The following is a 24,735-nucleotide window of genomic DNA, read 5'->3' on the forward strand; positions in this document are numbered from 1 at the left end:
GCTTAACAGCAAAACATTTCTTATTAAATTGTATGAGCTTCTGCACATTTGTGCCTACTCTTCAGTGGTTCACTGGGGAGGAACATCTTACCATCTGCCTCCCATGAATAATCAACAGAGAATGGAATATCATCTAAAGATGTGTATATATTTTTGGGAATGCTAGTACATAAATAAATATTGATCCATGGAGACAATTTTTTTTTTACGTGAAGTTCACCACCCACTTAAAACTGGAGACCAACAGACGTCTTTGGCTAGCATTGTGTGGATTGGTCAGGAGCCTCAGAAAGATGTGAAGCTTTATATTACTTCACTTTATGAGAGTATTGGCAGCACCCTACACATTCTGTACATCGAAGATGATTTAACCTGCTCTCAGAATTCGGTTTATAAAAGAAATATATAAAATTACACAATTTAAAATGGCAATAATCTAGTTAATACCTCATCCTATACTACTCTGTTTAATTGAGCTATCTCATCACCTGTATTACCCTTTGACCTGCATAATACCTACACAACTTACGTGAAATTACCAGTAAATACCTGTTTTAGAAACTTGTACATGTCTATGGTTTTTTTTTACCCACCCTCCCCCAATAGGTGTTTATCATTTTCTAAAGCATATCTTTTCTTGTATTTTGTCTACTTAACGCCCTTTATCTACTCCGCTGCCGTGACAATGCAAATTTCCCCTGTGGGATAATAAAAGGCTTATTAAATCTTATGAGTTTCATGAACATGAAACAAGTGTTATTAAAAAGCCAAATTAATAAGCACAGGAAATTATTCTGGTTACAGTATTTTATTTCACCAGGCAAGATGACTTCCAACACTGTAAAGCAACACAGCTGCAATATTTTGATGTGAAACTGTGACAAAGTAGGAGTTAATAAGTTATTATGGTTACGATGTTTAGTTATGCTAATGCTCAAATCTGACTGTCATTCAGGAAAATAGCCCATAATTAAATTCATATTTAGAACTAAAGTAGAGGGTAGCTATATGCAGGTCATAGACTCATGATTGAGTGTTGGTGGTTTCGACTGTGTTTCTAATGTATGTATAGTAAAATAAGATTGCTCTAATCAGCCATTAATGTACATGTGAAAAACAGAATAAATTGTGCCAGAGGTATACAATTCAACTGGCAAACAACTTGCCAATCTTGACATAATGTGGTTGTTTTATACTTAACAGATCTTTGTATATTCATATACAGGTATAATATATTCACATTGATTCACACAGCAGAGAGAAAAAATGACAGGTCCATAGCTGAGGAGGACAGGATAAGGGCTAGCAATGAACACAAGTGCAATAAGAAAATGAAAACACTTTCCTCAAAAAGTGTGTACACGTGTAAGACGATACAATGCTGCCGTTCTTTAATATCCAGAAATCAATGCAGAAAAACCCAATGATGTAATCATGGAAACACTTGAAGCTGAGCAAAGGAAAAAAGGCTATGTCTGTAATATCTTTTCCTTGCTTCACTACAATAGGCCAAGTGTATCCTTAATTAATATCAGTAAAAAAAAACCCAACAACTTAAAACCAAAATTAAACAAGGGCCAAATTAACATTCATCCCCTCCTACATGTCCAGTCTCTCTCCTGCCTTCAGTTCAGCTGCTTTTCACTGAAACAGACAACCTCTGACTGGGTAAAAGAACTGAAGGGAGAGTGTTGTACTCCCTGAAGTCCAGTAGCCCTCTTCTTGCAGGCCTACTCCTCCCAAACCTGAGCTCAAAACATCTGCCACTCAAAAGTTAACATGACATTGAGCACTTCCAAGCTTCGGGCAATTTCCTCAAGAATGCAATGCTGCTGCCACAGCTGGTGCAGCTTCCTGTAGCGCTCAGGGCACAAGTGCAGTGGGTTTCCACGCCTGACAAACAGGGGAAAACACAGCACACATCATTAAAATAAAAATGCAGATTTGTAATAATAAAAATATGAATTAAATAAATAACTAGTTATGATGAGAAAATAAATCTTCAAATTCTAATTATTTTAACAGCCAGACTTACCGCAGTTCAGGGTCTGTCTCCCCATAGTCATCGAGGTAAGGGGCTGGATATGAGCTTCCTCGTGTTCTACTGGCCATCAAAACAATCTCACACTCCCTCACTCTGTTCCGTAAGACACAAGCATGCAAAATGTTAATGAGAACTGTCTTCTTATTTGCACTGCTCCTGTATTACTTCAGGACATTTTATAATAACAATAATATAATAATCACGTCTAAATGGGTGCAGAAATTGGGCTGTAAAGCTTTTAGCTGATAATACTGGCCATTGTTAAGGTTCACAAATGTTGGACATTGCTGATTCAGGGGGGAGGGGTGAATGAAGAAAAAAATTAAAAACCTTTCTAAATGCAATTTGAACAAAATCCATCAGTTTCAGGCACCAATGAGCACAGAAAAATAATACAGAGGCTTTACTTAAAGTTATATTTAAATGCTATACTTCTGTCAAATCTAGTGTCTGTCCAGGTTTTGCCTGAAGATTTATACTTACATTTTAACACAATGTTAGAATCCAAACATCAGCAACATAGGATGCAGTTTATTAACTCTCACTTTAAATTAATTATAATTTTCATTCAGATTGTAGCTTTCTTTGCTTTCAGTGTACAGAGCAAAACCACAAACTAAACACAAGTAATATTTATCTACTTAGTAACTTCCACACATTTGTCCTTGGGGACACTATACCATGTCAGATTCTTTGTTAAGATATTTAATACCAATCCGTTCTTCATGAAGCTTAAGCTGCCTTGTGGTACAGCAGCTTCTTATTCGCATTTTACGTCCCACCTTAAAAGCTGCAGCCTGTGTTGCCAGAATGTTAGTATAAATGAACCATTTAAGGCAAAATGGTGAATCTGAATTCCAACTCAATTGTCTATCTGCATTTTTAGCTCCACATCTTTTTTTATATTAGATTTGTGTATCAGAGATGCCCCTGAAATATATTCTTCTGTACTTTCACCACAGGCTTTGGTCCACATATGTGTAGCCATAAAAAATTTAAAACATTTCAGCCTTGCCTTGAGCATATGTGAGAATGCATACTGTATATGTATGAATACATACACATTTTAAAAAATCAGTTAATCTAAATTACAGACTTGGAAGGATGTTTACACTATTATTACCACTCAATCCTCCAATACAGCAACATATTCCTTAACCAAACTGAGGAAGTGAGATAAGTTGCAAAATTGTATGCATGTTTCTCTCTGGTCAAACAACAGATACATTTACTGAGGAAAGCATTCGTGACTATTTAGATGTGTCCTCACCTGAGGAACATGCCCACTCCAGCCCCACAGGAGGCAGCATGAGCAGTGCAGGCACCCACATCCTCCCCATCCAGCTGCACCTGACAGCATGAGCTCTGAGAGCAGAGCATGGTTCCACAAAACAGACACAATGTTGGGTGCTTTCGCTCATCATCTGATGATTTTGGACACCTGACAGGGATAATAAGAAGTCAGTTATCTTTAAATATAAATGAATTGAAAATGGTAAATAGATCTATTGTTCCTAAGGAAAGACAATATATTACTATAAACTTACTTAAAGTGACTGGCCTGGTTGAGCAGTACACTATAGTCTTCAGGAAGATCTATGAGCTTATTCCTCTTCCGTGGATACCTGTAATCATTTTGTTTTGATAACTTTTAAGAAAGCGTGATCCAGTAAAGAAATAGGTGTCAAAGAGAGTTTGAAATACTGTGTGCTAACCTGATAATGTTCATTTCCCCCTTCAGGGCTATTGATATGGCACTATTTCCACACCACCTGAGTCACAAACAGATCGTTATAAATGTTGCTACATTTTAATTTCTATTTTCTAGGCAAAGGGGTGTAATTAAAAAAATTACAAAGTGACATGATGAAGAGAACATAATTTGTTTTGGTACCTCTGTATTAGGGGATTTACAGTGTCCCTGTGTTCCTGGAACAGTTGGAACAAGTTGTAGGGCAAAGCGAGGTAACTACACAGCAGGTGCACCTGACTCTCAGATGACTCTGGATATGAAAGAAGAAAAAATGTTCAGCAATGTTGAAAATCAGACTCTCATTTTAGAGTAGTAAAGGTTTAAGTAAGGAAGATTTATTAACCTTCAATACTGGACAGTTCTTCTGGAGGGGGCACTCCTGTAAGGCAATTAAAGAAAAGTGCAGCACAGCGAAGAAAGGGTAAAATACCTCGCTTTACACTGTCTGCAATTGTGGAACCAGATACATTGGACCCCAACCTAAAAGAAAAAGGTGAAACGATTAAGGGACAAATGACTCATTAACAAACGTGCCTTGTTCCATATATACAGTACAGGAGGTCCTGTTACGTGGCTCGGGACCGAGGAGGGCGGCGTCACCCCAGTCGCATTGTACGCCAGTTTTCTGTTATTTACGTACAGCATGTACGTATGTTCCGACTTACACCGAAAATGGGTTTACGACGCGACGTAGGAACGGATCAACATCGCAAGTCGAGGACCCCCTGTATTTGATGGCGCAGAAACAAAACCTCACCCATCAGTGTGTTGTGATACAGTAAAATAAAGCGCTGCTGCTGCTCTGGCCTCCTCCTCTTCTCCTCCTCCTATCACTGTGCTGGAGTCTAATATGTACACAAACACAATCTCTCACTCAAAACCAATGTTGTCATATACACAATGTCTTTCTTTTTCTTCTTCTTTCAAATATTCCATTTTGTGTTTGTGTTTCTTACCCTGTGAGGTCAGAAGGAGCTGTATTACATGGGCCATAGTGACTAGCTGCACTAGATGAAGGTGATTGTAAGCAGAACTGATTGCAGAAGGCTGCAAGTCAACGCTTTCCTCTTGATACAGTGCAGGTATAGACAAAACAAGTCCAACCTGTGAAAATGCAGATGTTTTTAAGGCACACTTTCAATTAAGATACAGGTAGGGATGTAACAACAAGTATGGGTTCTACATACGCATAAATCATACATCTAGTTACATATTCTCTTTATTTTACTAAAACCTTCTTACCAAAAGATGAAAGAAATCTACTTCTAATATTGAGGGTGTGCCTTCTGCATCAGGGACAGGTACCAAAACTAGGCAGAGATAAAGAGCTCAGATGATCAGTAATTAAATGCAAAGAAAATTCATTCAAAAGGTTACTCTCAATCCTGAGCAAAAGTCAGAGACTTTCCTTCCAATATAAATGACAATTATTGAATAAGAAATGGAAATCATGGGTACAAACCAAGTGCTGGTTCGAAAGAAATTGATTCTGCAAACTTTGCAAAACCTGGCAGACCAACAAACCAGTCACTAATAAACAAATATGGAAACAAGAACACAATCTCAACCACACTACTGTACTTCACAAACCTCCTGTGAAGCAGTCCCAGTATTGTGAGACATAGCCCTACAAGCTAGACAGGTGCTTCAGACCATTAATAAAGCAGAAAACGCAATCATGTCTAAGAGTGAATCTTCGTGTGATTTGACATTATATTTAGCATTATGAATTTTTAATATAAATATAGTGAATATATTTAAATGTAATGATAGCATTATAAATTTGCTTTAAATAATTTTTGAAAATATATATTTGAACTTAAATTTAAAAGGTTTAAAAAATTAGTATAAATCTTTAATTAATATTTTGCAATGAATAACAAACAAATAAATAAAGGGAGGTCTCTGACTTTTGCAACGTATTGTATACGTATTAAAATCCAGCCATACCTGCTAGCATGTCTGTAAAATGTTTCTGAATGACAGTTTGAGAGCTCTTGAGTCGCTGAACTACTGAGAACTGTACCAGCGCTTTCATACCAGCCAGCTGAAACACACCATTACCAAAGCTAGCTTCAGAACACAATACTCTTATACAAAGAGAAATGAAATGTAACAGCTTATCACACACATCCTTTCAGAAACCGACCTGTCTATTTTGTAGGGAACCAAAGAGAGCTTTTCCCTCCTCCTGCAACATGTTCTCTGTAGAGAAGAGCACAATCATGAAATGTTATAAAATGACAAGTGAACATGACTACAAAAGTAGCAGATCTACTAAGGATTCAATGGACGAAAGCCTCTCACCAATAGCTTGGATGGTGTAGGCGCAAGTGTTCCAGGTCATGACAGGCACATGAGGGCACAGCTCGTTGGGGGCAGTCTGTAGACCCACTCTGTGCACAGTGGTGGCACACACTCCCAGCATATCTGTTATGCTGCTTGAGTACTTAGGCCTGACCAAAACAGTGCATGGACAGTTTGTCATATTTCAAAACAGATGCTCCTGTTACATATGCTGGAATAACAAACATGAAAAAAAATGTAAATAATGATCAGATATGAAAAATTGAGCGGGACTCACGGCGACTGAACTCCAAAGCTGAGGATTGATCTGAAGTCAGATTGGTTATCCCTCAACATTGCATTTTCCTCTTTTTCTGTCTCAACTTTACTCTCTAAATACAAACCGTGATGTTTTAAATATGATGCACTGCATATAACATTTAAACTAGCAAGCAAATCAAAACCCATTAGTCTCTGATCACTTTTCAAATGAATGCATGACAAGATTCTCTTATGATAAAATTTCACATATTATATCTAATTAGAAGAAAGCTAAGAGAAGACATTTAGGAAGTGTGCAGGATTACAGTTCTTTATGACTATTTAGTAAACTAAAATTATAAACCTGAACCCCTTGCACTGAAATATAAAGATCTAATTTCATGCACATTGATCAGCCATAACATTCACGCCTCAATGTGTAGGTCATCTTCTTGCTGACAGAACAGCCCTCAACCATCAAGATATGCATTCCACGAGACCTATCATGGTGTCTTGTGGTATGTGGTACCAAGTCGTTAGCAGCCTATCCTTTAGGTTCTGTAAGTTATAAGCTGGGGCCTCCATGGATAAAACTAAAGGCTGGTTCACAGTTAAATGCAACGTTCACAATTTTATTAAAATATATATATTAAGAAATTTAGATGTTTTCTCACCATTTGCTGCTCTCCAGTTTATATGAATGCTGGAAACGGTCTATGAATGTGTTTACGAATCAGTGAACCAGAGAAAAGAACTCCAAAAGTTGAAAATCACAAAAAGAGATGAGGATATTGCTTTATCCCTGCACCGTAGGTGGGCAATATTTACTTATTGTTGTAGGTTCCAATTATTTAAGTTGGAAATGACTCTAACTTTGGGACAGCAGAAACTGCTAAAAAGCAAACACAGACCAAAAGTGCCTCAAAACTGAACAACAGTTACAAATTAATTTCTGTGGTAACTGAAACCGTGAATAACAACTTATAGGCAAGTTCATCTTCAGCCACATATGAACAACAGTTTTTTTTTTTTTTCCTTAAACACACTGTTCCACCTGTAAATAAAGCGTTGCCTTTAACATAGACGCAGACCAAGGGCTGGGCAGGATAAAATTAAATAATAGGAAATGGGGATAGACCAATGAGAGCCTGCATCTTTCAGAACATCTCAAAACCATGTAGACAGTTTTTTTCTGTATATTTTGCAAAGAAAGATTGACAAGACTATAACTACTGGTCAAAGACAACAGTCAAACAAATATATCAGACACCTTGAAATGACCACATCCTGCCATGGAACAAGGCCAGCAGATGGTGGAAAAAAAAAATCTTTTCTGACTTCATTTTTGAAGATTTCTTCGTTTTATGAGAGCATATGCACATTTGTCCAACTCTTGATTGTGTTGTTAGATTTGTTTTAACTATATTACGTACAGTAGAGACTATGAACCAGCTTTAGCTTGAGGTCTGGGGAACTTCAAGGCAAAGTCTATACTTTGAAATCTCTGCTTTCCTGCTGAAAGGGGTGCCATGAAGGGGTGTATTTGGTCCGCCTCAAAGGTTCCCTGCTTCCATTCCTCATAAGCTGTACCACTGAATCTGTTGAAGCAGGCTAGAGAGATGACAATTTAACTAGTCATAAAAAAGCCATATCCCTTTATTTCTGGGGAAGGACTTAATTGCAGCAATACTGTGCTAAAAATACAAACACAAGCACAAGGGAGCTGAGCACAAGCATATACTTAATATTCACAAGAGCAAAAAAAAAAAAAAAAAAATGCGCGGAGCTCCCTGAATAGTGTTCTCGTGTTTTAAAAATATACTTTTAAACCCTGGGTCTATCATCACAATTTAGTCATTTTTCAAATTGGTTCAGATCTTTAAGCTTGCCTTGTTTTCAAATATCCAAAATATCAACTTCAAAAACTGAAAAATTTTATTAACTTCACCTCGCAGTTGTTTTAATGTTGTGGCTGATCAGTGTAAAAAGTATCAATAAATTAATTTTATTAAATAAAGTTTAATCATCTTTTAGGTGTTTCCGAATAAATCAGAAATATTTAAAACATGAAATATAAAATGTTCCCCACTGTGGGACTAATAAAGGATTATCTTATTGAACTGAAGTTAATTAACAGAAATGTGACACCAAAACTTTGTACATTGGTGTATTAGGCCACATCCTACCATCTGTGTTATGACAGAAAAGCTTAAAATGGTCAAAAGAAATGCCTCTCACCAGCTCCTTGAGCAGCTGTAAGTCCTTTGATTCGAGCCAGCACTATCTGGATCCACTGAGGAAGTGTGAGGACTTGACCAACCAACTCGGCACTCTCACTGATGGGAAATGGAGAGATCATTTTTAAAGTTTCTGAAATATAAGAAATGAATCCTGATAAGAGAAATATTCAAAGAAAGCATACTAGTTGAGTTTGCTGGACTCCATGGGAATAAGAGGAACCACAGTATTGCAGAGAGACTTGCAGAGAGGGCACATATACTCCCCATTCTCCAAGTCTATGATCAACTCAGCATGCAGCCTGTTCCGAGTAGTGTTCTGTACTGCATCAAAATACCTGCAGGAAACGATAATGCAGTTTCCTTGTGTGCTGCTGCTAACATGTCAAGGTAATAAACATGAACAGTTGTTTACTGCAAACGCAAGGTGGAATTTTCAGCACAGACTTACTTCTGCCAGCAGGTGGCATGCATGACGTGTCCACAGCTGCCTGTGTGTGTTCCCACGGCTAGATCAGGAGGCATAAACAGGGGGTAGGGGCCTTCTGTTCAACAGAAACAAAAACGGCTGTTCCACTGCATACACATTTGAGTATGCAATCCCAATGAGAGTGCGTGCATGCGTGTGTGTATAAATGTGTGTAAGCCATGTTACCAACCCTTTGTGGGGAGGGTTTTTCCCCTGCATTGAGTGAGGACTGTTGATCTCTGTACACAGGCTGTGAGGACCATGGCTGGGGCCTGTGCTTGTACCTCCTGTTCCTCTTGACACAGGATACAGGTGAGTACTTCTCTGTCTGCAGGACAAAGTCCCTGCTGAGGCCCCACTGCCACACGCCTCTCTCCTAACTCCATTGCACTGCTATGGACAACGGATGCAAGACACAAACTGAAACCACTGAGGAAATAAAAATGCAACTGAAGACAGAAGTTGTTCAAAATCAAATATGTTAGAATGCCAGAAAATTACTATAAAAATGTATCCATTATTCTGGATATAATACACTGTTATTTTCTAAGATAAAAATGTCCTGTCAATTCATATGTACACAATGTTTTTCTAATTGTAATTCTGAATCATAAAAAAATAAATTTAAAAAGTGTCTTAAATTAAGATAGTTATTTCTGAAATATTTAAGCCTGTTCTTTGGACACAATCATAATTCAATCATAATACTAAGAAGGTTAAGAAAAGCATTTTGATGCACATTTTCGCAGGCAGGATATTATCTAGTGTCTGTGTTTAAAAATGTAAAAATTTAAGCATTCACACTAATGTCTCTGTAACAATACATCAGTTAATAAAAACAAGCTTCTTCTATATTGTTTCTTCATCAGCAGATTTATCCTTACCTATCCATGGAAGTCACATTCTCTCCCTGGCTTCCACTCTCAGGCACATTATCATACAGCATCTTGTGAGTCTCAATGAAGTTCTTCTGCATGGCAGACATCTGAGCCATAATCTTTTGCCTGTGCAACTTTGCAGCCTCAGCTTTTCTCTTCCTATCCTGAAAACTCTGAAAACACATTCAGATCTTAACACAGAACTCCATTCACAAGAAGATTCATGTCATGTCGGATTCTAAACTGGAATACTAATCATATGCACCATGGGTTTATACTTATGAGGTTTAAAAAAAAAAAAAAAGAATTGCAAAGCATTACAAATAGTTTAGCCATTACCTCCTCAGGCCTAGTCTGATCCACTGCACACACTGCAGAAGGGCTTGATTTTTCACGAAGGCACTTCACAATCTCAAACATCTGAAAATGAGCAGGAAATTTAGATATAAATTACAAAGATAGAGCAGAGAAAAATAAAAAAGCAGTCAATTACATCTGTTGTAAACATTTACTCACATCACACATTGGTCTCTAGTCTGATCATTCAGTTTTAAGAGTAGGACAAAGCCCCTTTTCATGACGTATCATGAAAAAACTACAAATAAAACTATAACTGATTTTGCCTAGATTTTTAAAGGCATGCTGTTCTTCAATATTTATCCCTATAGCTGATAAATGCAGAAAGAATGCAGACTGCTAGGAAGCTTAATACCTTAATGTAGCCATATAACTCCAATTAAGCGTCAAATGACAAAGGATGAATCACATGAGAATGCAACAAGCTAAAAGGTTGCTACTAGCTTCTCGAGATACCTGTTGTCCACCGTGTCCATCATTGTTTGTGTTTATTGTTTTTTGAAAAATAAAACTTTTAGTGCAATGTCTGCTAGTTATTGAAGGTATATAAAATCACGGCCTCTGTGACACACAGCCCCAGGGTCCTAGTGTTGTGGGTTTGATCCCCACTACAGGTGACAGTGAGGAGTTTGGTATGTTCCCCCCGTGTCCGCGTGGGTTTCCTCCTTGGTTCAAAAACATATGATGGTATGTGGATTGGCTACTCAAAAAGTGTCTCGAGGTGTCAGTGTGTGTGTCGACTTGTGAAAGACTGGCACCTCCTCCAGGAGGTGTTCCTGCCTTGCGCCTACTGAGTCAGGGTAAGTTCCTGACCCAGCGCAACCCTGAACTGGATAAGTGGTTACAGACAATGAATGAATGAATGACTTCTGTCAAAGAGATGATGATCATAATGCTGCACTACAGAATACAAAAACTCCAGTTGTAAGTCTATAATTAAGAGGCCACCAACCTGCAGCAACCAGTTAATCATATCCTTCTGAGCTTCAAGAGAAGGAAGAGTCTTCATTTTGGACAGGAAATGGAATAATGATTTGTTGTGATCTGAGCCGATTACTAGAACAAATACAAGTAATTGTTGAGAGTATGCACTGAGCATGTTGGAAGCTATTATTTTATTATTATTTTTCCATTACCTCTCTACTTGGTATGACAGAGAAAGGGAGACTTACTTCTTGCCTTGTGACTGAAGTCAAATGTTACTTCATCAACACTGCAGGCCTCCAGCTGAGTTTTCTCTTCGAGCAATCCCTGGCCTATAAGATGCAAAGCCTAGAGTGCACATATGTGCGCGCACACACACACACACAATCAAGTGCGCACATGATAGTTAGATAGACAAACAGAAAAACTGATAGGTAGATAGATGGGTAAGTAAATAGAAAGTTAGACAGATAGATCCTACAACAGGAATTTGTAATAAGACATAGCATGGCATAGCATATTTCTTCATTAATGTAGAAAAAAAAAATACCCTTTGAATCATGGCTTCGCTCCACAGAGCAGATCGCTCATCCACTGCCCTCTGGAGTACTCTCCTTAGCACATGGATGAACACATCACAGCACAGCAGTTGCACTATGCTTGAGAAGGCGGGGCAGAATGGAGGTGGTATTGGTGGTCTTAGAGCTGCAAGTAAAAGGGGCAGAGTGGTCAGTATCATCAAATCTTCTGGAGAATGATATTGTGCAGTTTCTATAAAGCCAAGTGTAAAGATCGCTAGAAAAAATGGCCAGTAGAGAAGCAAAATGTGTACTTGAGGAGAATTTGTATTTTAATGTCCAGCATATAATGCACACACATCTAAGTGATATAAGGGAATTTATTACATGCCTTTATCACTTCCTTCTTGGGCCCTTCTCTTCTTCTGTGCATCTTCAGCCTGAGGTAAAATTACAGTTACACTAGCAGAATGAACAGAATGGCAGAAAAAAAAAAGTAAAGTCTCACAGGTACATTACCTTGCTATGTTGTGACTTGGTGTAATGGTAAAAGAAGGGATTAAACTCTTTGAGAAATTCCTTCTTCAGTTCATATAAACCATGACCAGACACTCCTGGTTTCCTGAACCAATGAAAGGTTGCATGCATTAATCAAATCAAATCTATTTGTATAGCACTTTTTACAACTGATGTTGTCACAAAGCAGCTTCACAGAGTTCCAGTAAGACAAAGCTTAATATTAATTCTTCCATACATACATTCATGCATGCAAACAAGTTTCACTTTGAAACAAACATGATTTCTTTCCGACTGTATTGGCATAACTTACTTAAACGTAGCAACTTTTGAGATAACAGATTCAAGTCCGGTATCATGACTTTCCTAAAATGAATCAAAGGCAAATTTGCATACGTCAGCCATTAAGTCATATAACTGTAGGAGTAAAAGTATATTTCTATACTCTATACTGTTCACTGATAAAAGAGCAAAGAAATTGTGTAATTGCTTACATTTTCAGGTAGGGCTTTAACCAAGCTACTGTGAGCCATGGGTTCTATACACAACAAATGAATCACTTCCCTCATAGTCACATCCTCTTTAGTCACATTACTGATTCCAGGGACATATCGTTCACCTGCTCAAAAAGAAAATGAAAGTAGACTTGAGTTTCTTATGAAACAACAAAATTAACATAAAAAGATGAGATGAGATGAGAAAAAACTGGATGAGAACATTCTTCTATCAAAACAAAATAAAAAACGGCAAAGACTTGCCTACGATGATAATCAATAAGTACAACATTTCCTCTGTCAGTCTGTTCCACTGTTTCAGGAGGTCCTGCACAGGGGAAGACATTTCAGTTCTCCACACCATAAAAACTAGGATAAGAGTTTTTAATTAAAATAAAGTTGACTCAGTTTTCTATATATAATGGCCATTAATGCTGTACATATACCTGATCTTTACTTGAGCAATTTCCATTAAAAACCTCAAAGAGCTCAAATCTCAACAGAATCAGCATAATAAAGTGGTTTGGATCCATTTTGGAAGCAGCAATCTATGGTCATAGGAAAACAATATTGTAATCTTAGCAGCATACACAAATACTCGATATATACTAAACGTATAACGTATATAAAATAATTTTATACAAACCTGAAGCATGATGATATCCTTATCAAACATTTCATCTCTGCATTTCACATCCTGATAGTAGTACACCTAAACCAAAAGTAAAGTGTCAACCGCAGGCCAGTGTTTACTTGTTTTTTGAGTATCACAATAGCAATAATTACTGTGCTTATATTTATAAAGTTTTCATTATTCAGAAAATATTATTTAGATAAACTAAATTTGAAGTGAATTCCTCGGAAAGCAAGTATTTTGAAGGTATTTCAGTTTATTATTCAACATGGAGGCAATCTAATGTGCACTTGTAAAGATTCAACTGACCATGTCTTCTGTTTTAATTTTTTAATTTGCAAACAGTACATGATTATACAATGACAGAACTTGTCACAGGGTTCATAATTTACGCAGCACCCTTTGAACACATGTGAAACGTCTTTTCAGGTTTATCAGGTTGGTCTTGAAAACAACTTCGAATAGAATCAACACTAACATCATTCCACTTCTGACTGAGAAAAAGAAAGTGAGAGGATGTAAAGAGTCATCATATGACATTGCCCTACCTGACTAACAAGGGAGAGTCCATTTCGGCGCCACATCTCTGCTGAAACTTGGGCAGCCAGCACCAGACAATGCAGAGAATGCTCTGCAAATGCACAGAAGTCCAAGTGCTCCTGAAATACACACACACACACACACACACACACACACAATGTCCAAAAATATAGGTAAAATTTAGACAATGGTTTGATTTCTTTGCATGTGTGAATTGGATGGGTTATTACCGACACCTGGTGACAATTGTCAATAGCACTTTTATAAATATATTTACTTAGAAAATTTGGTGATGTTTTTTCTCCCATACAGACATATAGATTCACTATCCAATTAAAAATAAGTATCTCCATTTTTGTTCATGTTTAATTTTCTGGAAAAAATGCGGGGGCCATTTCCATTCTTGCCTTTCACATAGGTAAATGTTTAATGACATTACATACAATTAATTGGTTTATGTGATTTAAACTGATAAAGCCAATAAGTCTCGGAAACTGACACATTTAAGGTGGAACGAAATGTTTATGAAAACTGTGAATAAGAAGCAAAGCTCTGCCTCCTAAACAATTATAATGGAGGAGAAAATCAATAAGTAACACCAGCTTTGACTTGTCGAAATATTTAATGTGGATTTGGACAGTAAAGGCTTGTAAACGCAGGGAAATAGTGGCCGCACGTTCACTTTTTTGTCTTTTTCTTGCATAGGTAAATGTTTTAGTGAAATTAAGAACACTTTTATGTGTAAATATGTTGATTATGGCACATTCTTCTTAGCTATTACAGTTCATAGTTCTTAAACTCATCCCTTGCTTGTTGGTTCAGCTTTTCTCAAACTGGCAACCTGGTCGAGCTTCACGTCTGGGGAGGAACCAGAGGGCTCTCACCATTATAGTTCGGATTTTAAACGCTTGGAGTCAGTATTACAGATTGCTCCTTTAAAAGGCTCAGGAATCTTTCCTGAAACAGGAGCATGCCCTCCAGGATTATTACTGAAATGGTCTATTTGGACAGGATTAAGACTACCGAGATACTCTGGTAGTAATTACTTTATCCCACGTCCACATGTAAAACTTATCCCATCCAAACAGAGCTATAGTCTTCTAACACCACATTTCAGACATCCATCAAATCTAATCATCTTATTATATCACCTTGGCTTTGGATGTTTGAAGTAATTTGACATAGTGTCACGTTATAGTTATGACAAGACACTGTGTCAAATTACTTCACACAATGTTTTTACATACAATCAACATATTGCAATAATTATAATAGCAGTTAATCATGTCTCCCATTAGAGAAAGCCATATGTTGTCAGTCAGCCAATCAAAACTCACAGGATCCACAAAGTCAGGGAGGTATTTGACAGCTCCTGACCGACACAAAAGCACATAAAGGCCTGCAATAAGAGAGAGTGAGAGATTAAGTGGGACTAATGGGAAACCCATAACAAGAGCATTGAGAGTACATATAATCTTTCATGTTCACAGTGTTTTGTGCACTTTTTTTAAATACAAGTTATCAGAGTTCTTAAGTCATAAAACATCATCAACAATATCATATTTTATGTGCAGTAGCTCACCAGCCAACAGTCTGGAAATAGGCAAATGAATGGACACAGGCTCTTGGGAGACTTTATACTGGCGTGTGTGGAGGATGTGCTTGCACATGTAGCTATCGGTCGGCTCGCTGCGGAAAGGCTGGTTAGTGCAGCGCAATAAGGCTCGATGACATTCCTGGAATGCCAGTAATAAAATTCTTTCCTGTAAAAAAAAAAACCAACATGCTTTTAAAACAATGTCATTTATTTAACCAGTGATCAATCATCTTATCTGAACATTTGGTCAGTTGTGTCATGTTTTCATAATGACTGAATAGATCCGAATTTGCTAAAAATTGCAACTTTAAAGAAAACTTTAAAATGACTTACATCAGAGGAGCACCAGTCTTGGAACATGGATAGAATGTTGCGGAGCTGAATCTGGATGGAGAAGCCCGCCTCCCATTCAGGTTCTACCTCAATGTGCTGACCAAACTGCCTCTTCACTTCTTCCATTCCCTAGAACCGAAATGGGAGCTCCCTGAGAACACTGAACTCTGCAGTGGCTTTATTTATCTTTATTTACCAAGGTCAACATACAGGGCTTATGTGGGTTTTGTACAGCCAAATTAGTCATAGTTTATTACTGTTAAACTTCTCGTCATCCCTTAGAATTAAACAGGCTTTGACAGCACTTAATTTTGCCACATTAAAAAAAAATCACGGAGATGACAAACATCTTAAGTTCAACATGAAGGGGTGGGGCTAAACTACTGTACTTTATGTAGATTCAGTCATCACAAATATAAAAATTTCCACACAGTCTATTTTTTTTTATGGATCATTGGCTTGTACATGAACAGTACCTTAACAATGTTTGCATAATGTATCAAACTGTCATTTAATAAAACTGAAGAAAAAACATTATATGGGTCCTTACTTGCATACAATTGAGCAGTCCCAGAAAGACACTAAAACCTTCCAAAAACTTTCCCCTCAACGCTTCAGTCCATACTGTGGGCTTACTTATCAGAATGTACCTATACCCAAAACATAAAGACAATAACAAATGAATGTATTGTCAGAATGTTATGAGTATTTTTCATATTATCCACACTAGAGCTCACCTGAGATCATGGAAGATCACTTGGACTCGGAAGAACTTTTCAGAATTGTAGCCCTGAAAATGAAAGCGTTGGTTGCTGTCCAAATGTTCCCTCAGCAACTCCATGACTGTGTCTATAATCACCTTTATCACATTTCCTTCTTCAATTAGCTGCCTAGCCTTAAAAGACAAACAGAAAAATTAACTCTGGAAAAGAAGAATACATTATCTAAGATGGGTTTCTGTGACAAAAAATGAATTACTAAGTCCATATTGTGGTCCATTAACAAAAAACCATCACAGCCAAACAATGTTTCACATAACCATGTACAAATGTTGGTACATTAACTTGTGTGTGTTTTTTTTTTATTCATTACCAGAGTGGGTACAGTGAAGATCTGTACAGACAAGGCTGTAATTGAGATGTTCCTCTCATGGTCATCACTGATGTAATCCTCCTGCAGTTGCTTATAGTGCTGGTGAAAGGCAGAGTTATATAAAAATGTGGTGAGATCCAGGTTTCCTATGAGCATATACAGTATAAGGCTTATATTATTCATGGCTGATATAAGAAGTAATATACCTCTGTAAATTTCATGGCAAACTGCCTTTTATATTCCGTCTCCATCAGCAAACTACAGAAAATCAACTCGTGGATGATTTTGCGGGCTCCTGATACACAGTAGAAATGCAGTTTTAGACGTGAATTTTAAATTATTTAACATAATAATGACCATGATAATAGTAAGAGGTGCCAAGCGACTGTTTTCATACTGGCCTTTAAAGAGTCTGGCATCATGGAGCATAAGTCTGCTGATCAAACATGGTTTATCACTGTCAGCACCGGGCTCCAAAGCCACCTGGCAAAACACCTGCCTGAAGCCCACTGTGTGGATGTAAGAAAGGAGAGAGGAAACCATCATTTCCAATGGGAAACTACATCTGATTGCTAGACTGACAGATACACACATGAAGCCCTACAAATGCAGTAGTTTAAAGTATTATTATACAAAACAAATTTTTGTTTATTATATAAAGAGTTTTTCTAATATGACATGAGACAGATTAGATGTATAAAAATAAAACACCAACAGGCGTGTTAGGCTTGTGAAGGTAATTATTTCAGGCTATTTGAGCTGTAACAACCTCTGTGGACATAAATCACTGACATGGGTATATGAAGTTGAATTTTTAATATAAATTATATATACCTGGATTTTATATATCTGACTTATATTTATATGCCATTTGAAATTCTTGAGTTTTGGTGGTGAAATAATTAGATCTTAAAAATTCCAATTAAGAAATGTTGATTTAAAACCTCAGAACCAATAATTCAAAGATTAAAAATTCAGATTTCAGGACAAACAAGACTACAGTTACCATAGCAATATTCATACTTCTACAGTGTTTTCTGATTGTGACCATTGTGCACAGAACTATAACCCCTGTAATGTGAGGGTTTACATGTACCGTATACATGTAACTTGACAATAATCTGCTGAAGCCATATGCTCACCATTAGAACAACAAAATATGTTCTTTTCAGTAAAACGATATAGATACCTGTGTAGCCAATTATTTGCTGAAGCCAAGTGCCCAGCCTGAGAGCAAAAGTCTGATGGGCCATCACAGCAGAGTGTAAGATTTCCACTCGCAAGGGCTGTTGGGTAATATGTTCTGAGTTCAACTGCGGGGACAGACAATATACAAAAAGGTAAGAATGTATAATAAACACCTAGAAATTAAAATAACATTAAATAGGAAATGAACACCGTTTACTCTAATGAGATCTTTGGCATTTTGACAGGATGTCAGGGTTCCTCTCTTCACAGCTCTGCGTCCCTGAAAATAACATAAGTTATAACACACTGCTTGAATGCACAGTTGAGTCTGTCTACTGCTTAAAATGGATCTCTCCATTAGGGGTGGGCGATGTGATCCTAAAATAATATCACAATATTTCAGGGTATTTTGGAGATTACAATATTCTTGGCGATATGAAAACACTGAAAATAAATGTATTCATTTTAAGAACATACTACTGCAACAAAATAAATGTTATATTAATATTAATTATATTTAATTACATTTTACTTTAGTACAAATCTAACAATTTCAAACATTCAGAAGAAACAACAAAAATGTATAAACATTTGTTTATTATATAAACAACCATAACTAACCGAGATTCTGACATTGTATAAAAAATATTTCGAATATTGATATTTTATATCCAAACCACCTCCACATGACTGAAGTCACTCGTATTTTGGAGCAAATTTTTTAACACAGAGCAAAATTTCCACTGTACCTGTTGCTCACGTAATCAATGTACGCCATATTACGTGTAACTACATGACGTCATTACGTAAACAAGTCAGAATATCACAATATTGTATTTTTTTTTTTATTGTTTACATTTTTTTGCAATATTATTGCATACGATATGATATGGCACAGCCCTACTCTCCATCAAGAAAAATAAGGTTTATCTTTCTTTTATGCAAATAACACATTTTTTAGGGGGGGGGGGGGGGGGGTGAAGAACAGTACATACCTCCTTATCTATTAGAGCTGTGTGTGCATGAGCCTCATTATGGTCACAGTTGATGGCCCTCTGAAGAGTGTATATCACATGGTCATATGAATGGTGTTCATCATTGTAAAGAACACAATAGTATGTGTCTTCCTTCATTCTGTAAACCAAAATGAATTACAAAGTTAATTTAGCATTTACATAAAATATATTAAATTTGTACAATTATAGTCCAAACATCAAAAAACATTTTCCACTCAAAATGGAAGAGTCTTAAATCAGACTTGACTACTAAAAGGAAAGCTCACTTTGAGATGGTATAATCCTGTTTACAGAAAAGCTGGGTTTTGAAATAATTATGCAATAAAATCAATCCTCTGTCCCAACTTTTTTGTGTGGGTTGTAGGTATAAAATTTTTTTTATATTTACAAAAAGCAAAAAACTGGATCTTCAGGTGAGAAATAGTTTACCAATTCAGTTTGAGATAGAATGAGTATTTGAAAGTAAAAGCTGACCCATGCTTCATCTCCTCAGACAGCTTGTCTCCCTCCTCCCATACCATGAGGTCAGTGATGTAACCCAGAAGCACCTGGAACAGTGTCTGTGCTCGCTCCTGCAGTTCAGCATCTAAAACACATTCATCCTGAAAAACACATACACAGCGAGATCTACAAACATTCTCATAAACTACACAGGATATGGGGAATGAAACTAGGTAGATCTCATTCTTATTAAAGTTACTTATATAGTTACAATTTAGTGGCCTGGTTTTATAGTTTAGTTTCCATATGTGCACTAGGCAATTACTAATGTGGTCTTTAATAATGGTAATAAAATAATTACTTAATATATAAAATTGTCCCAGAGTCAAATTAATAATGCAGAGGAACCTTTTGAACACCTTCATACTCTCCCATAAGAAATTAATTTCACAACAAAATGCTGAGATTATGACAAGTCTTCAGAATGGCCAAACACATACGCTGTGTGATTCATAGAAAAGAAAATGAATATATTTTATATGTATAACATAACATAATATGTCTGCTCTGATCTTAGTACAGTAACAAAAGCCAGCTCAGTATATTCAGCACAACAGAGACAGCTGCTGTTTTCCAGTGCAGTGTTAGATCTTTCAGATTTTTATCTCATCACAGAGATTCAATTGAGTGATGTCTGTATAGAAAAAAGGGAAAAACAACACCTGGTACCAAAGCTCAGCTTTCAAAAACAATACATCTTAAGGATTAGTCCACCTACAAGTTTGTATTCCTATTTATGCAATGTCGTTTGGATCTCTTACCCTCTAATGTCAGTCTAATTATGATATGTTGAAAGTCCTATGTTAATAAAGTATTATCCAGAGAGGAAAGTTAATTTTGAAGTTACTAAATGTAACTGTGATAGGGAGAATTTTCTCCAACTACATCAATTTATTCTCAATACATTCACAGTATATATAAAAATGACAGTAGATTAAAAACATTCTGGCCATTCTGTGTTTATATTTCCCCTCTGCTTCTTCCAGACTCTCTATGCAACTATAAATTTTTGTTTAATGATGCAGGCTTCCTCAGTGTCATTTTCCCACACAGCTTGCTGTTTTCCCAGGTCAGTAGAGGCCAGAGTGTTCTGCAGTCAGTGCATTTGACCTCAGGGTTTGAAGCTAATTTAAACAACAAAACAAATGGAAAATCCTTATACTAAGAAAGTGCAAACAATTATTTTAAGCCTCACTGTTTCCATGGCTACAGAGTTGCCAGGGTCATGTTGGGAGCAGCAGGGTCCAGTCTTCCAGGCCTCCAAATCCCCACAGTCACAGAAACCTCCTCCTGACGATGCATGCATCTAGGAAACAAAATCATGACTCTGATGATGAATATTAATACACTAATAATGCAGTCTGTTTCAGAGAATACAACTAGATATAGCCACAGGGAGAAATAAAATAAACAAATCAGAGTAGACACTTGCTACTATATGCTTGAATTGTAAAAGTGACTAAACAAAATGTATAAATTTGGCAATCAAACTTCATGCAGAAGCCATACAATACAATCAAGGTTTTTTTAAGCTGACCTTGTAGCGATGTCCTTTGTGTACACTATTTTGAAAGCAGTCCATGCATAGCACACAGGTGGGATCTATTGCACAGTCTCTGCATTTGGAAAAAAGACAAGTCAGTAATTTATTTCACCCATATTCATTCTGATTATATCTTGCACCTGAATATTATATTAAGCAACATAAGGTCTCATTCTTATCAAGCTTTTATAAGTGCAAGGTAATATATTATCAGTCCATGAGTTCAAATGTATCAAGAAATGCACTTTAATTTAAAAAACATCAGACAAAATATGATGAGAAGCATATTTTTTTAAAAACAGAATTAGACACAAATTAAGACCCAGATTTAGTTTTGCATTATATATTTGGTAAATTACTGGCTCATTCATAATCAATGATATAACTTAGGTCTGATGTCATAAACAAATATCACTGAAATATTAGTTTTCTTAACCTTTATATTTTTAAACTTGTCTGTGAATGATCAATTTCATTAACCAAACACTCTACACTAAGTCACCTCTTAAGTGTAAGAGAGCAACAGAAATGTGGTCCTGAGAATGCTTGCTTCAGCTAATCCTAACTGTGACCATCAGGTTTACACCATAAAAAATGGGCACTGTTGGATCTCTAACCTGCAGGAGTAGACTGTCTCGCCCTCTTTAAAAACACGTCCACAAAGCTGGGAGGATGTACCACAATTTCTTTGTTGTAGTTTCTGTAAGCCAATATTTGGGTCCTCCCCAAAAAGGAAGAACTCCAGTGGCTGCAGGATACGCTCCAACACACATCGTTCTTCTTCTACTGGTTGAGGCTCAGCCTCCAGACAATAAATAAGGGGGACCTGCTCCACAATATAATGAAGTATTGCAGTCCCCCGGTTTGAGGCCTCCCACCATCTCTGAGGGGAAAAAAAAGGAATATACAAAATGAACCACATAAATTTAGTTACCTATACAGCTTGTATAATTTTTGTAGCTATCACATTTGGGCTCTCTGAAGAAGCTGAGCATGAGCCTAAGCTCAACATGCCCAATGCCAAGCATCAGTTCCAACATCTTAGGCCCAAAACAATGTCTAAATATTTCCATTAGTCATTCACAATTTACACTACAAGTTATAACAAGACTATGTTTCATTCATGTCCAGGACATCAACCCTTAGCGTAAAGAACAGAGGATGTTGTAGCAGAAAACATAGAAAAACATTTATTTATGGTTCTTGTTTTTTAGCCAAAATTTTGACATTGGCTAACCATATATCTGCAAATTGCTTCTCAAAAAGATTTTTTTATTTATTATTTTAAAGTCTTAATCTTGTATTATCACAGATCAGTTACCACCTAGCAATAAATTTACTATACACATTTTTAAAAGGTGAATCTTGCTTTAAACATGTCCAAACATTCTTTTCCTAATTAAAAGGATAGCAGACAAAGGATATATTCTGTCTCAGATTAGCTGCCTTCTCAATTGTGCCTTTTTCCAATTGTTTAACCTTCCCTTCTTGTTTTAAATGACAAAAATATAGGCTAGATTAAGGATGTAATTGCCCATGAAACAAGAGCAAGTGTTATGGACAAAGTACCTAAAATTTAATTCAGGACAAGACTAAGCCCCAATCCCATATCTTATTTTTATGCCTGCCCCTTGTTTTCGGGTGTCATCTTGCTCCTTGGTCATCAAACATCATTAAAACACAATAATTAAAGAAGAGCGCCAAATTACCAGGCTACTAGCTGTTGTCTGTAGAGAACGCTACCAGTCTGCAGTGATATCAGAGGGGGGTTACTTGAATTTAATTATATTTAGGGCCTATCATATGCCTATACCATATGCTTTCAGAAGCTTTTTAGTAGTCAAAAATGATCAATCTCACCCAATGCTTCTGTGATTGGAAACTGAATTAAGCTTCTTAATCTGAAGTTTTCTGCTAACAACTTTAATACTTTAAAAGATTTCAACTTTAAACTTTAATACTGCAGCAGCCTCAGACACTTGAACATAACTGCTTCACCATTTAAGCTGGAATTTGATATTTACTAGCTAACTAAAGAGACATAAGCATACTACAAGCAATGTTTTATGCTTGTTGAACTTAAATTGCAAAGGCCACTTTTGCAGCCATCATTACCAGTGATTCACAGGTCACAACAGATTCATAACACTGTTTTTGACTATGCCGCTGAAATATCTCTGTTTAGACAGCCATGTAGCCCTAACCCTACCCTAAGAAGAATTGAGACACCGACCTCTAAGCAAAATGCAAAAGTGGTAGGAGCAGCAGATTCAAAGAGATTATTATTATCATCAAGAAAACATTATGTACAAAACTGTCGTAGAGCAGTAAAAAAAAAAAAAAAGAAATATAGGACTACTACGATTATGATAGAGATTACATAACTGAAAATGTGGAATTCAAGTTCTCTCAAATTAACTGATATAAATGTTTTAGATAAGAATGAAAATTATGAATTAATTGATTCATTATGTGTAACTAAGCGTTTGCAATATGACGATATCAGATCGTGAAGTATAAGAATTTGTCCACGACACACCATCACAGGGAGATTGTTTGATCTCTCGGGACAGAGATAATGTAAGTCCGTACTCTAAAAGGTATGACTACTGAATTAAAACCAAAGGAATAATAATTCTGACATTTCACAACAAAAGAGTTTTCACTTCACTGTAGTCCATCTTCACTCAAATCCGTGGGACTCGGTTTTACACTGCCGTATTTGAAAGCAAGTCAGAAACCAAATATCAACTTGACCACAGAATACACTCTGTGCAAAACATTAAGGGAACCTAAGACAGCTTCAAAAAACACGAGAAGACAAAATATTGATGTCTGAAAAAAAAACAGAAATAAAAAGAGGCCGTTTTCTTCCGCATGAACGTCAGGTCACTGGTGAGATGTTGAAAGAGTCGTTGTTTCATACCTGTGCTAAAATTGAACCTGAGCCAACGTCTACGTGTTACCGATCTTTACTGAACCTTTAAAGGTTTCGGAGTCGTTACTACTCTGCGTTAACAGTATAAGCCTCATGACTGCGTAATATTCCGTAAGCAGCGGTTGAGCTAACTGCTAACGGCCACACTAAACTGTATCTCCGAAACACAGCAGGCTAACACCGATGTTAGCACGGCTATAAGTTGGTCGTTGATCGAAAAACATAACCTGCAACAGCAGGGCGGAGGACCATTTACACCTAATAAATTGGCCCGTCAATATCACATTTCAGTAAACACGGCATGGGGCTTAGCCAATATATTAGTTGTGTACAGGGAAGGAAAGCTCGGTGTTTACCGTGCAGAGCTGAAGACTATTCACCGACCGCTGCACCTCCGCCATCTTCACAGAACGCGATGTGACCACGGTAACGCACGCGAGCACCGCGCCGCCGTCACGTCACGTCAATCTGTGTGTGTGTGTGTGTGTGTGAGAGAGAGAGAGAGAGAGAGAGAGAGAGAGAGAGAGAGAGAGAGAGAGAGAGAGAGAAAGACACAGAGAGAGAGAGAGAGAGAGAGAGATGGAGATGGATGGATGGATGCTCCGGGTTGCCAAAA

The 24,735-nt window shown here is 37.0% G+C and overlaps 1 protein-coding gene across 2 annotated transcripts; it reads right to left on the reverse strand.

Annotated features, from left to right (window-relative positions):
• Positions 1-799: 799 nt before the first annotated feature.
• On the reverse strand, positions 800-24,593 carry ubr1 (ubiquitin protein ligase E3 component n-recognin 1). 2 transcript variants are annotated; one of them, XM_066669755.1, is made up of 47 exons: positions 24,476-24,593; positions 21,799-22,064; positions 21,176-21,254; positions 20,834-20,944; positions 19,612-19,739; positions 19,117-19,255; positions 18,339-18,401; positions 18,123-18,246; positions 17,335-17,442; positions 17,140-17,228; positions 16,934-17,032; positions 16,579-16,736; positions 16,392-16,491; positions 15,842-15,970; positions 15,494-15,674; positions 15,249-15,310; positions 13,920-14,030; positions 13,384-13,449; positions 13,184-13,285; positions 13,002-13,065; positions 12,738-12,862; positions 12,557-12,609; positions 12,247-12,349; positions 12,119-12,167; positions 11,760-11,914; positions 11,458-11,557; positions 11,238-11,341; positions 10,268-10,348; positions 9,935-10,101; positions 9,241-9,440; positions 9,033-9,126; positions 8,767-8,919; positions 8,583-8,680; positions 6,382-6,475; positions 6,105-6,253; positions 5,947-6,002; positions 5,748-5,844; positions 5,040-5,107; positions 4,754-4,901; positions 4,555-4,642; positions 4,141-4,277; positions 3,939-4,047; positions 3,760-3,816; positions 3,592-3,669; positions 3,315-3,485; positions 2,036-2,137; positions 800-1,893 (listed from the first exon to the last, which is right to left on the reverse strand). In XM_066669755.1, exons 1-47 carry the CDS (start codon positions 24,518-24,520, stop codon positions 1,752-1,754), a joined length of 5,202 nt encoding a protein of 1,733 aa, XP_066525852.1. In that variant the 5' UTR covers positions 24,521-24,593; the 3' UTR covers positions 800-1,751. The 2 variants fall into 2 exon arrangements, with proteins under 2 accessions (XP_066525852.1, XP_066525843.1); XM_066669746.1 differs by having other exon boundaries at positions 9,241-9,443.
• Positions 24,594-24,735: the final 142 nt, after the last annotated feature.

The sequence above is a fragment of the Hoplias malabaricus genome, chromosome 1, assembly GCF_029633855.1.
Source record: "Hoplias malabaricus isolate fHopMal1 chromosome 1, fHopMal1.hap1, whole genome shotgun sequence".
Lineage (NCBI taxonomy): Eukaryota > Metazoa > Chordata > Actinopteri > Characiformes > Erythrinidae > Hoplias > Hoplias malabaricus.